The following is a 15,007-nucleotide window of genomic DNA, read 5'->3' as shown; positions in this document are numbered from 1 at the left end:
ATCTCCCATATTTTTAGTAGAGAGAATTCCTCATAATTAGCTAAGGTACTAAGCAAAAAAAGGTACTAAATAAGTATGTCAGGCAACACAAATATTTCCTGTGAATCCAAAAATATAAAGCTATCAAAGCAAGTTACCAAACTGTCTGAACAAAACCAAAACACAATTTTTTTTATTGTGCTAATATCTAAAGAGCAGCAAATTATGTCTTTAGATCTCTTTTAACAATGGTAAAAACAATTGTTCTCAATCTAACTACAGAAATTGCATAGGAGAACTTTTAATTCTGAAATACTCTCTAAATAAAAGTTCTAACAAACCTCACTTCCTCAAGTTTAGGATGTAAAATAAAACACTTCAATAGAACACTTGAAATCAAGTTAAGCTGCATAAAAAGTAGAATGTTTTCAACTTATTCTCAACTGTATGAAGCATTTTTATAAACAAAAATCCCAACACACAATGGACTAAAACTTCACCAGTTTAATTCTAGAGAATCTGGAAAATTAAAAATTCTGGCTACATTTTTTAATTTGACTTTCACCTCACTGTCAAACTCAAAATACAGTATTCTTTTAAATAAGCTAACAATTACTATCAGAAATTGATCTTGTAAATATTGTAAACCTTAGAAACTTCAATAACTTTATTCTTTACATTTAATGAACTAAGCCCTATCCAATATTGTTCATTATACAGAAAAATCAGACCATAATATACTCAAAGTATGAGACAGACACGTATATCCAAGATACCAAGACATTTACCTAGTCTCTGTAAGTTTTACTACATGAGGCAGCTCCAAGTAGATGTCTTTTTCAAAAGCATGGATACAAGTCAGACTGTTACCTCCAAGTAGCCTAAACAACCTAATATTAGCCATACAGTTATGAAAAATACTGAGGATGTACCAAGCATATAAGCCATTACTGAATCAAAAATTCTAGAATTCTTTGAAATTTTGTACATTCTTTGCTAAAAACGAATAGTTTGAAAGCATATTCATTTTCATCAATTTTATATTTGCTGTACTAAATACAACAAAATATCTCACCAATTTTCTGTTTTGAGAGGTTTCCTACCTACCTAAGACAGGTTGTCCTGAGGACAGCTGGCTTCTGGAGCTTGTAGACATAGATAAGAAGGTGAATAGCCCCCCTGTAATCCAGGAGGAAACAGTTAGCCACCTGTTGGGCCACTTGGATCCCCACAAGTCTATGGGACCAGAGGGGATCCACCCAAGGGTGGTGAGGGAGCTGGCAGAAGAGTTCACCAAGCTGCTCTCCATCATCTACCAACAGTCCTGGCTCACTGGGGATGTCCCAGATGACTGGAAGTTGGTGAATGTCACACCCATTCACAAAAAGGGCCGGAAGGAAGACCGGGGAAACTACAGGCCTGTCAGCCTGACCTCAGTGCCTGGCAAGGTTATGGAGCAGATCATCCTAAGTCCAATCACACAACACCTACAGGATGGACAAGGGATCAGACTCAGCCAACATGGGTTTAGGAGGGGCAGGTCCTGTCTGACCAACCTGATCTCCTTTTATGACCAGGTGACCCACCTGGTGGATGAGGGGAAGGCTGTGGATGTGTCTACCTGGACTTGAGCAAAGCCTTTGACACCGTCTCCCATAGCATACTCCTGAAAAAGCTGGCAGCCCACGGCTTGGATAGGGGCACTCTCTGCTGGGTCAGGAACTGGCTGGAGGGCCGGGCCCAGAGAGTGGTGGTGAACGGGGTTGCATCCAGTTGGCGGCCAGTCACTAGTGGTGTCCCCCAGGGATCAGTGTTGGGCCCAGTTCTGTTTAATATCTTTACTGATGATTTAGATGAGGGGATTGAGTCCACCATCAGCAAATTTGCAGATGTTGCAGGGAGAGTATCGATTAGCTGGAAGGCAGGAGGGCTCTGCAGAGGGACTGGGACAGACTGGAGAGTTGGGCTGATTCCAACAGGATGAGGTTCAACAAGACCAAGTGCCGGGTCCTGCACTTTGGCCACAACAACCCCCTGCAGCGCTACAGGCTGGGGACAGAGTGGCTGGAGAGCAGCCAGGCAGAAAGGGACCTGGGGGTACTGATTGACAGGAAGCTGAACATGAGCCAGCAGTGTGCCCTGGTGGCCAAGAAGGCCAATGGTATCCTGGCCTGGATCAGGAACAGTGTGACCAGCAGGAACCAGGGAAGTGATTCTTCCCCTGTACTCAGCACTGGTGAGGCCACACCTCAAGTGCTGTGTCCAGTTCTGGGCCCCTCAGTTCAGGAAGGATATTGAGGTGCTGGAGCAGGTCCAGAGAAAAACAACGAGGCTGGTGAAGGGACTGGAGCACAAGTCCTATGAGGAGAGGCTGAGGGAGCTGGGGTTGTTCAGCCTGGAGAAGAGGAGGCTCAGGGGAGACCTCATCACTCTACTACTCCCTGAAAGGAGGTTGTAGCCAGGTGGGGGTTGGTCTCTTCTTCCAGGCAACTGTCAGCAAGACAAGAGGGCAAGGTCTTAAGCTGTGCCAGGGGAGGTTTAGGTTGGATATCAGGAAGAAATTCTTTACAGAGAAGGTAATCAGGCATTGGAATGGGCTGCCCTGGGAAGCGGTAGATTCTCTGACCCTGGAGGTTTTTAAGAAGAGACTGAATGTGGCACTCAGTGCCATGGTCTAGTAACTACAGAGGCAGTGGATCAAGGGTTGGACTTGATGATCTCAGAGGTCCCTTCCAAACCAGCTGATTCTATGATTCTATGATACAGTTTCCCTACAATTTTTTTCTAAGTCACCACCTTTCTAAAACTGTGTTACTTATCCAAGTCTCTTTTTGATAAACTATCCAACACCTTTAATAATACCAATGTTTTAGTTTCCACATGTAAGTGTTCTGTCCATACCACTGATAAATCTCATCCTTAGAATCTCTCTTAATTTCAAAATCTCCTTAAAATTGCATTTTATTCTTTAAAAATGCTAATAACTACACTGCCTTTTACTTTAAGTAAGTTAAGCATCTAGAAGCACTTGCTGATTCATTTAATATAATCCACAAGGAGTCAGATGCAGTTCATAAACAGTGAACTTTATTTCTACTTATCACACATTATTTTGCAATTATCAATCATGAAATTTCAGTTACCTGACTTGGTTATGTTTCTCTGCAATTCACCACCACTATTTTCCAGAGTGCAAACTTTGCTCTTCAGATAACACTACCTAAACACAATCATCTATAAAACCCTAATTTTCTAAGTGACTTGAACACTCTACATAGTCATGGCTCCAACAACCTTTTTTAATTTAGCATTTGTATTTGTTTTAGAGTAAATACAAACAAGGAAAGTTAATCTGAATATGCTTTTTGGACTCAGAAGAATAACAAACTAAGCAGGATTCATAGCACTGGCAAGCTAGCAATGAACAAAACTAAATGCAGAGAAGTCAAACAGTACAAAACACGTGAATCAGCAAATTGAAAATAATTAAGAAAGAAATCAGTAAGTCCAATACAGATTATTGCTGACTTTCCACCATTAATCCTACTATAAGCTCAGAAGTGGTAAAGAGTAAAAAACTCACCCTAACTGTTGAACTATAGCATCATAATCTTAATGTGCAATACTACCTGGAGTTATCAGTGCCATTAAGGACACTAAAGCCAAAAAAGGGAAAGATTAAACAACTCTGTTAACAAGAATAATTGACAGTTACTGCAGTTACATGCATACCTGGCAAAACATCTTAGAAAACACTCCACTGAGTGATTTCCAATAGCAGAAAGACTTACTCTTTTTGGAGAATAAAGCAAGAGGAAGCACCCTTTACCATTATGAGCTAGTAGCCTCTGACAGATGTAAGAGCTGCCTTATTTGCACCATTTTTGTGTAGTCTTTTGAGGCTGCAGGTCTTCAATTACCAACACTTAAAAAGGAGTGCAAGTAGAATGTTTATCTGACATTTAACTGACTGTGATTTGGGCAGGTACACAGATCATCCTAATTCATCAAATCAGATCATTCTGGACTAGATGGACTGCAAATAAAACTAGAGCGATTTTCTGCGCAATTGTCTTATAACATGGTTCTTTATTCCCCACAAACCACATACCAACCTTAGATGACATACGTGGTACGCTTTAAACAGTATTGGTTACTTGCCTTTGGAAGTTTAATAGGTGGCTCTTTGGATTCCTCTTCTTCATCACTGTCCGAATCCCCACTTTGTACACTGTTCTTTGAAGCCAAAGATACAGATGCTTCCTTCTTCTGCCATTCCAACACACAATGGCGGACATTGCAGTAAACATTAAATGCTGAAGGATTGCTATGTAATCTGATATCTGGTATGGTTATTGTACTCTCTAGGTTTTCAGTCTGAAAGACAAGATTAAAATTAATTTTAGTTTATTAGAAGTTTCAAGCTTTGCTAAATATAAATGATTTCAACAGTCTCAATAACTTTGACAGACAAAATTATTTTTGAACTGGAGACAACTTTCCTGTTGAAGTACTAATTTATATTTCAGGCAGGGAAGAAAGGAGGAAGAGGAAGAAATTTCAATATATTCCATCTAGTTTTAGGTCTCTACCTCTCATAACTTGACAAGGATATTGGGACTGAAAATGAAAGCAGCTCAGGCCACAGAATGGTCCAAATCTGTGCCACAGTCAGAAGAGTAGCAGAATTCAGGATTTATCTTCTCAACTGGGGTCAGTTGTTGTTTTTTTTTAATTATTATTATTATTGATTTTTAAAATGCATTCTTTGTTATTCCAGTTGTTAATTTTAACCCATTGGTAAATACTAAATATTTAACCTGTTTGCTGAGTATACATTAGAAATTAAAACCACCACTGCCTGTTTTGTCATTAAATGAAAAGTGATGGCAAGTTCAAAAACTGCTGTCAGGATGCTGCGGATAATATTTTTGAGGACAGTGAATACCTAACAGACAAACTACTAAACACTAAAATCTACCAAGGCCTATGACTTAAGAGAACACGATCCTGTTTTCAGAAGCTCTGAGCCACAAAATAAGAGTTTGGAAACTGTTCTGAGAAACTACCACTACCCTGCCCCACCCTTTCCTTGGTATCTACTACTGGTGTATTACTGTCAGCCCCTGCCAAGACACAAAAGAGCCCTTCACGAGGCTGTCATTAGACTTGGAAAAATAATAAGAAAAAACTTTCAAAAAAAGGTGGGTTTTCTTAAATTCTGCTCTGTGCTCTCCCATTCTGCAACAGTAAGATGGGACAGGAGGTATGATTGACTTGAAAAAACAAAACCCTGCAACAATAAAAAAATTAGTGCCCTGGCAGGGTTATTCTTTCCATTTGGTTGTGTACTACAAACGACTAGGTCGGTTAGAGAAGAGGCTATGAAAAACCAGATTTCAGGCATATGAGAGGAAGCAATTCTCTGTAATGCATAGGTGTAGACAGAGGGCACAAAGAATATACAAGGACATGAGGCCTAGGTTAAGAGGGCAGGACAAATTTGTTTGAATGCACAAGGCAAAATTTGGAGGAGTGTTAGACAGTCGGGGTGATGACTAACTTCACAAGGTTATTTTGGTTTCTTTCCTGTAGTCCTGGAAGGCAGGAGGGGGGCAGGGTTTCTTGTTTATTTTTAATTACAGGGGATAGATATTGTGCATGGCCATGTTCATCTCACAGGAGTTTAATTATACTACAATGACTTGGAACAGATCAGTGAGAGCAGTGATCGCAAAGAACAGAGAAGAGTGAAAAAGAAATTTGAGAACCAGTGAACTGGATTATATTTTAATGGGGTGATTTACTTTTCTACAATATGGTTGCCACAATTCTATACATCAAAACCACATTTTTATGCTCACTTTTATTTTTATTAACACCAGAAGTAACAGAAGCCTCTAAGCTAGATCTTTTAACATGTTTCAAAACACAACAAAAAATTCAACATTACTACAAAGTATTTCATAGTTTACTTATTTCCTTTTATTTTTGACTACGCTATTATTCTAACTGTATTGGTATATATTTGCCTATCCCTCCTTTCTATTATTACTACAAAGTAACTGAAAACTAAAACAAAGAAGCCATGTTTTACTTGGCAGCCTATTTTATCCAACACAGTGTGTTATTTTTTCTTACCTGTGTCAGTATCAGCAGTAAGCACAAAAATATAAAGATAATGAAGGAGAAAAAAAAAGCTGGAAAAAGTTCCCTACATACGTACTAGAAGTCTGGAAGGGTTTTCATCCTTTTTTTTTTTTTAGCACAACAGAACTTATGCCATTAGGGATTAAAGACAGCATAAGTTTAGTCCTTGTTCAACATTAATATCTTTGAAATAATAAAGCTCCTGTTAGAAATCCAGCAGTATTAATCAGTGAAAGAACTCAAGATACACTTTGATACTGGAATAACATAGAAGGTTGTATCAAAATAGATTTGGACTAATACCAATGATAATGAGCTACTACATACTTTAGAATTTATTTGGCACCAGAAAACTAAACGGTTATAACATATGACTCTTCTGTATGCCAAGTATCCATATACATTACCCCAAGAGTTTTTGCAGCTGCTGTTAAGGCAAATACACAGTCTAAGCTTTCAGCTTTAAAGCTAACTCAGTTGAACTCCACAGGTTAAAAAAATCCTTTAGTAAATTTACTATGTGCTTCCTAGTTTACTGTCAGTTACAGGAAGAGAAAAATATCTGGAGCCTCTGAAATATCTCTATCTGAAGTTCACTTATCTAGTTAGTATCGTGTATTATAATTATCACTTCTGTGAAGAGTTTCCATTCCGATGTTTTCTTGTCAGTTCAGTTTAGTCTTTGTTCCAGAACAGCCTAAGTTCTGTAGCTCGTGTAATCACTTTTGAAATAGGTTGTCCAAGCTGTTTAAACAGCACAGACAATTTTAGACGCTACAGTGTTAGGAAAAAAAAACACCAACAATGTATCTTTCCTGGCCTAATAATAATGAGCTGACTTATTTTCAGAAATAAACTTCATATTCTCTATACAAGTATTTACAAGTATTTTACTGTAACTATTAACAAGTCCCTTACCCAATGCTTTAGCTTTTAAACAGAAGCATTTTAATCATTCAATCTTTGTGCTTAGTGTTTCAGTCTTCTACAACAGTACATGAACTACAGTTATATACACTGATCTCCTACTCAGACTTCAATACAGCACAACATTACCTTGAAACTTCACCATAAGGTAAAAATCACTGATGATTTATTCATGATGGAGTCTGAGAGGCTTTAACTATAATACCTATAGTTACCAGGTCTTCAAAACAAACATCTGTTCAAAATTGGGGAAATATAAGCAGGTTGCATAAGCAACACTTTCTTAGATATCTTTTACAAAAGGCAAAGATGGAGCTGATTAAAAAAAAAAAGAAACAGGAAAACTTTGTCCCTCTAATGCAAATGCTCATTCAGTGAACAGCTTTTTCTTTTTTTCTTTTGTTATTTTACCAGTGGTAGAGCAAAGTATTCAAAACAGACATCAGAAGTTTTTTCTGCATGAAGCAAGTTTTTTTCCTTTCCCGATTACAACAGATTCCTAACTTCACTGAGGTTAGATACACTAAACAAGTTAGAAAACTGGAATTTAAGTTCATTCCATCATCAACTGCAAATTTCCTTTTCTGCAACAATTGAGAGCCTTCTACACACTCATACAAACCTCAGCCTGGAGAAGAGGAGACTAAGGGGAGATCTCATTGCAGTCTACAACTTCCTCTGAGGGGAAGAGAAGGGGCAGGCACTGATCTCTTCTCTGTAGTGACCCAAGGGAATGGCCTGAAGTTGTGTCAGGGGAAGTTTAGGTTGGATATTAGAAAAAGGTTATTCACTCAGAGGGTCGTTGGTTGCTGGAACAGGCTCCCCAGGGAAGTGGTCACAGCACCAAGTTTGACAGAGTCCAAGAAGTGTTTGGATGATACTCTCAGGCACATGGTGTGACTCCTGGGAATGGTACTGTGCAGGGCTAAGGGTTAGACTAGATGATCCCTGCGGACCTCTTCCAACTTGGCTTATTCTGTGATTCTTCACAGTCATACAAACTTTCCCGATAATAAGAGACTCGTGCTACCACTTTGCTACAATCTTGCTGCTGGCTCATAGATTTTGATATAAAACAGATCAATAAGAAAATCTAACTAATAACTGTGCCTACAGAACTCCACTCGGTAATTTTATATCAAACTAATAAAGTCTATTTTAACTTACAACAGTTTTCTTAATGATACTGCATTTCATGTTTGCACAAAATACTTCTACATTGGCAAGGAAAACAGTGGAACATTAAGTCAAAATGTTAATCAACTTGAACTCTGTAAAACAATTTATTAATTTCAACAGATCTAAGATTATTAATAATCCGAACAGATTGCTCTTGAGCTACACAATACATTATTTCAAGAAAGAAACACACCCTTACAGCTTGTTTTAATCACATTAGGACTATTAAGATTCCCATGACAAAGTAACAATCACTTTATCTCCACCTCTGAATGTTCTTTTCTTAATGGCTACTGGAATATTTTGATCCAAAGTGCTCACTAAGTATGACTACAAGCCCATCTTCCAGGGTGCCTAAGCAGAAGATGAGATCATAGGTTCTACAATTTTTTTCTCCCAGAGCATTGGGTTTCTCAGAATATGAAATTGCTACCACTTTCAAAAAGAACAGAGCTTCTAGACTGGAAAACAGAATTACGCTTTCTGATTCAGTAGTTTTCATATGAGCTCTAAGAAAGTAGGACATCTGAAATCTTCATCCGTGTTGTTTCACCTGGTAACATCATAAATTGAAAACGTACCTTCTTAAATTAAAAAACCTGATGCAACATACATCATAACACTTAAAAAAAAATCCAGTATTCACGAACACAGTTTTAATACATAGACGTAAGATTTTTTGTGTGTTATTTTTTATTTTCTAAAGATAAGAGGCTAACTTATGAAAAGGAGAATGAAGCACAGATGCCCACACCCTGATGTGTGACCTGTCCCTGCTAAGTGGAAGGGCACATTATGTAGGAAAGGTTAAACAGCACAGGTTTGGTTCATAAAATAAGAGTAGCCAACTTGTAAGCGCTCTTCTCAGTTAGCCTTTTGTAATGTTCTAGTAACACTCAAAGAAAGGAGCGGGAAAACCAAAATCCTCTGGTCTTCTTTACGCTTGTCTCAGACACAAAGAAATTGTTTTCCCAAAGGATGAAATCCATACACAGCTTATTTTCTGACCAATTTATCTTCTTCCTCCTTAATCAGATGACCATAATAACAGTTTATTCTTAAATATGATGGAAATAGACTATAACCTAGGAGAGGAAAGTTACTCTGTTGTTAAAGATGGGCAAGGCTATAATAACCCGTGGGCAACACAGAGAATAAGAGCTCACCAAATTCTTCTTTGGACAGTTAAGAGATCTCTCAGAAAGGGATGCCCTCCTGAGGTTGAAATACCAAATAATACAAAAGCCATGGAAAACACAGCCAAATTATTTGAGAAGCTACTTGAGTTTTTAATGAGACAAATACTTATCCCAGTCAATCTGTCCTATACATCCAATAATTTAGTTTCAATAAATTTGCCTGCTACAAGAACCTACCTTTCCCAATGTTTCATTCCTTTTATTTGTATAAAGCTAAAAAAGTCAGAATCTAAAATTTCTTCATAAACTAAACAGGTGGATGTCAATCATTTCAAATACAATCTCTATTTGGTGGACCCCCAATTTTTCAGTATTCTTCAAAAAACATGAGAAGAAAAGATGGTGAACTCTGGTTTTCCATTTAGTCTCTCATCTAAGTGTCCTACACAGTACTTTCATGAGTTAATAGCAAAAGGGGAGAAAAATCCAAGGTGAAAAGGGGGAAGGGAGGGTAAGCAGAAACATTCATAAATAGAAATAAGTTACACAACTTATGATTTTCCGGTGATAATTTTTTGCCAAAAGAAAAGAAAAGGGGGGGGAGGGTGGGCAGGTAGGGACTGGAATTCAGGGTGCTACACACCCATGTCTAATAATCAGGTATTTGTTTTCTATGTAAGACACTTTTGTTAGCACTGAATTTCTAAAGCCAAAACACACTGCACCACATGGAAAACTTTTATACCTCTATTTAAAAAAATAGATACTAAACCACAAAACCAAAAGTTAACAGTAGTTTAAATAGCAGCGATCACAGAATGACACCAGCTTAGAAACAGAATGAGGTTCAAACTACTGGACTGCATTAAACACCAATTAATGTTTTATATCTAAAATGTTCTAACATTTAATGTTTAAATGGTGAAAGCAGTTGTCTTCCAGTTGCTCAACAATTTTTTTTTAAAGTTCTCTCCTCTTTAATTACTCAATTATCATTTTTAGTAGGCACAGGATATAAATAACAAATTTTGGGGTTCCTTCAGCTCATTCTTGATTTAAGGCCCCCCCGTCTCTACTAAGCTTATTAAGAGAAAGCTCTCATCTCTGTTCAGACTTAAAGTCCCTGTTTGATGAAAAAATAAACTAATGCACACAAACTCTCCTGTTCAGAATATCCAATAGTGATAGGCTTTTCAATCTGCTCTACTAGAAAGCTTCCAAAAGGAAGCTCACATTTTCCTGACAATACATATATCCATTTTCAGACATTCTAGTGCAAAAATGATCATTGTGCTTATTCTGCTACAATAAAGACTGGGGTGCATTGAAAAATATATGAGAAAAAAAACCTCAGAAAACCCTATAACAAAAAAACAAGGGAACAACAACAAACAAAACCAAAAACCATGTCACTGTGTCAGTTAATAAAGTTTCATAAGCTAAAGATATGAAGCTGGTTTTATCTTTCCCTTTTCAGCTACATTTTTCAGGAAATACATAATTTTCTGCTATCATGCAGGAATAAGCTTGAGTGCCTTTCTGCACCTCAGTGATTCAGAACGAAGACCAACGTGCTGCTGGTCAATCCTGGTCTGCTTCAGCGACTGTCTAGAATAACAGCATCAGTAAAAGACATGCAAAAGCCCATTATGCCTTTCAAAGATAGGTACATCTCAATGTTTCAAGTGAAAATAGTTTTAAATCCAAGAAAAATGTTGAGAACAACCCTCCATAAGGATGAGTGCAGAGATTATCAGTTGGTACCAAATCTATAACTACTGACAAGAACTAGCCTTTAATACATTCACATATTCTTTGGCCATTCAGAAGGGATTCTGCCACTCCACTTATCCAATGCAACTAAATCCAAGAACTACATTTGACTGTTAAGTTTGTGACCAGCCATTCTGGATTTAGCTTCCTACTTAGGCAGTAAACCAGGGCAGCACCACCCAGAAAGACAAGGGTCCCTTTATATAGTAAGAATAATCAAAGCTGAAGAGTTACCTTATTTTAAAAGTACAAATTTCTGTCATCACATAGAACAGACAAAGACTAACTACATTCTGTAAAATTCTTCAAATTTCTAACTTGGTTTTCTCTGTTGACATTGACTCTAAAATCACGAAGGGAACAGGACTAAAACTTCTAATATCACAGCAACTGAAGAAAGGGCTGAGAAATTCAGTTTGAACCACAAATATTTCACTGTACAGTGTTGAAAACAGAAATGAAGATAAGCCCTTTCTACACCATAGTCTGAAGCTGCACTACTTGAGATAAGTAGAATAATCTGGTAAGTATCCAAAAAGTCAATACCAAATGAATAGATAGAGGGTTTGCTTCACCCTCCCAAAGTCATCTGTCTTGAGATAGAGTAACTACATGAGGTGTGGCAAATAGGGATAAGATGGCCAAGTTGTTCTACAGTGAATTTGTATTATAAGGGCATTCAGCTGACTAGAAAGTGTTTTCACTGGATATTTTGGTGGTTCTGTCCTTCAGAACCATTCCAGAAACAATCTACTTTCTCTTTACTGGCTACAAGGAAGAAGTCTTCATGCCTGCCGCAAGCCTTCATGAAAATCCCTCCAAGATTCTAGTTTAAATAGAGAAATAACAGCTCTCTAGTAGAGAAAGAACACAGCAGAGCTGTATTTTAAAATACTTTTACTTCTGCATAAATTTAGTCTCTGCAACAAGTAAATATTTTTATGAAGTTCACTGTACTGTTCCCATGCATTTAAAGTGATGAAGGTAGGGGCTACACAGGGAGAAAATATTAATAGAAACACATAATCTATTTAATTTTTCACTATGGAGGAATTTTCAGAGGTAACTTTAGAGTCCTTAGACATTCAGTGTTTCCTTTCTCCTTTAGCCATTATGGATGAATCTTTGCAGCAGTAGTTTCTAACTGTTGGCTAGACACAAATCTCAAAATTTAACTTTAAGACCAACATGTTTAGCAACACAGAGTTTAGGAACTGGAGAACCAAAAATGCTGTTCATATTATTTCATACTGAACATTAGTAACAAAAGCAGTTGAATAGGGTTATGGTATCACAGTCATGTAGAATACAGTAAACAGACAATAGTGGCCTATTATTAACTCCTCTAAACAAACAAATTATGAGTTACACTTCTGTTTTCTTGTATTTTTCTCAATTAAAGTTACTGTCACTTGAGTCAGAACTTTGTCAATTTAGTTACAGACTTACCTTGTTGCGTGTTTTTACTTTCAATTTAGTCTTCTGTTTTCTTTTCAATTTTTTCTTGCTAAAAAGTTTCTTACTTCTGAAAAAGAATGGAAAAGCAATGAGAATAAAAGAATTAAATTCCCTTCTGTACCCCATGGTAAACAGCACAAACAGAGAGGAAAGAAAGTCTGAAGTACTATAAAATTTTTTTTCCTAAGCAAGGGGAACAATCACTGGCAGAAATTCAGAGTATAAATCAGCACATAAAACACTCAAGATTATGCTTTCCTAATGTTCCACTGAATTATGGGCCTTTATTCTCATCAATTTAAGCAGAATATATGCTAGAACAGAAAAAAGTCCCTATATTTTCTACAGTTTTACCCTACTGTTTCTATTACAAGTCCATTAGCACCACATCAATACTTGAAGCAAGAGTTACTGACAAATCTCAGCAACATAACCTGTTAGTATAGAACATTTATGCTTTGTGAAGTCTTTGCCACACAAAGATTTAAGCATTCCAAGACAAAAAAACAAAGCTTTAGAAATGTATCATTTGGCAGAAAATTCACTTGATGGAAGAACTGCAACTTTTTTATTTTTTGTCTAGACTTTTCCCACCCTCAGTATATAGACTTAATTTCCATCCCTTTACATTACAGATCTAGTTAACACACATTCCTCTAAGATGCTCTAATCCTCTCCTGCCCACACCTCATTCCTACCACATTCTTCTTCTCCTCCATTTTACTACCCAGAAAAAAAAGACATACAAAAAAAAGACACCATACACACAATACAATTCTTTGTCACCATCATTGAGATCACTGTGTTTGAGATGCATGCTTTTTAACATTTTTTTTCTCTGGTCTGTTCAGATTATAAGCCCTCCAAACACAAAAAAAGAGGCATGTATTATCTGTGCAGCATATAGCTCATCCTATATAGGACTACAAGCAACAGCTACTAACATTCCTCTGTACCACTTAAACATTACTCAAATAGCTTACAGTTCAGATTAGTTGGAAAAACTACGAAATCTGAAAGTCACAGGAGAATTTGCGTTTTCAGGTAACAGACTGAGAATCAGAAGAATCTTAATATTCTATTCAAACAACTTTGTTCTAAATAAAAAATGTTAGGTATTAAAAGCATAATACTTGCTCTCCTGTACAGCGTTCAGACTGCAAGAGTATACAAGTCTCATGGTCCATAAGTTAAAAACTGGAAAAGCTGAAGCATGACCAACAGCCACCAGTCAGAAAACAGGGTCAAACAAACAACTCCTGCAAAGAATTACAAGAAAGCTGCCTGCTAGAAATTTCACAACTTTTCCCCTCTTCACCAATAAAGAGGAAGGTATGTTCCTCAAGACACTTCCTGCAGAAGCAAACTAGCTCACCACTTTTCTTATAAGGAACAAACACCATTATCCTCGAGTTAAGAGAAGTGATTCAGTGAGGGGGAATTCCTCCACGCCCCCCAGTAAATTAAAAGCTTATAAAAAGAACCTAGATGACTGCTCAAGGTTCCTTCAACTGTAAAGTTTCAATATATAACAGTATACAACCTATTTAAGAACCACGGGAAAGAAATTTCATACAAACTTTACTTTCCAAATTTCTATAATGAAACTTCATAGTCTGATTCACTATTTAGTTTTTCTTTCGTTGGACAAGTTTTTCTTCTTTATTAGAGTTTAATGGAGTTAATTCTTCTTCTGCTGTCAAACATGAAGAACAGTTCGTGTTCTGTTCTGTAGCCACTCAGTTTTCTCCTGCAGACCAAATTACCGTTTATGGACTTTCACCCTTACAAGTTACAACTCCCAATAAAAGTATCTTCTGGGCTCTCTCAGTCCATACCACGAACAAACCACATTGACCCAAACTGAAAACAGTACTTGTTATTTGCTGTTAGGAAGAGAAAGAAGAAATGTCTCATACACCTGCAAGGTCACACTTTTAACTGCATTCCAGGTATTATTTGGCAGCTTCATAGCAATATGGCACGGCAGACCTACGTAACCCAGAATAACATGAAAACAGTTTACTGCAAACTTCCAAACTGAGCTTCCAATACTTTTTATCTAGCTGTGCTGTTAATTACGCCTTTTAAACGTAGTGCAATTTGTATTTACCACAGACAACTTGATAAGCATTGCTTTTCTCTCTTTTTTTGTTTGTTTTAAGGGATACTAACTCCATTTGCCAAGACTTAATACTCCCTGTCAAAATCCTTGAAAACTCTCCGAATTTGTTATAGGCTGCCAACATCATAAACACTTTTTCATCTTGTAAATATTTCACTGGATCAGTACCTGTATTTTTGCAAGTATTTCTTCATGTTTATGCACACATCTAAAAATCCCACAAATTAAGCCTTCGTCCCCTTCACCTCCATCCCCCCAAAGACTGGGCTCATTTCTT

General features: G+C 37.2%; 1 protein-coding gene across 6 annotated transcripts in view; it reads right to left on the bottom strand.

Moving 5' to 3' along the window:
* MYCBP2 (MYC binding protein 2) overlaps positions 1-15,007 on the bottom strand; it is a 179,727-nt gene that overhangs the window by 143,413 nt on the left and 21,307 nt on the right. For all 6 annotated transcript variants that reach the window (XM_027744280.2, XM_039386244.1, XM_039386246.1 and 3 more), the window contains exons 2-3: positions 12,597-12,672; positions 4,141-4,356 (exon numbers count right to left, since the gene is read on the bottom strand). In XM_027744280.2, the coding sequence (XP_027600081.1) occupies positions 4,141-4,356; positions 12,597-12,672 (292 nt within the window). The remainder of the gene's footprint in view (positions 1-4,140; positions 4,357-12,596; positions 12,673-15,007) is intronic.

The sequence above is a fragment of the Pipra filicauda genome, unplaced genomic scaffold, assembly GCF_003945595.2.
Source record: "Pipra filicauda isolate LSUMZ 115617 unplaced genomic scaffold, ASM394559v2 scaffold476_size470866_pilon, whole genome shotgun sequence".
NCBI lineage: Eukaryota > Metazoa > Chordata > Aves > Passeriformes > Pipridae > Pipra > Pipra filicauda.
This window is presented reverse-complemented; position numbering and strand designations above follow the sequence as displayed.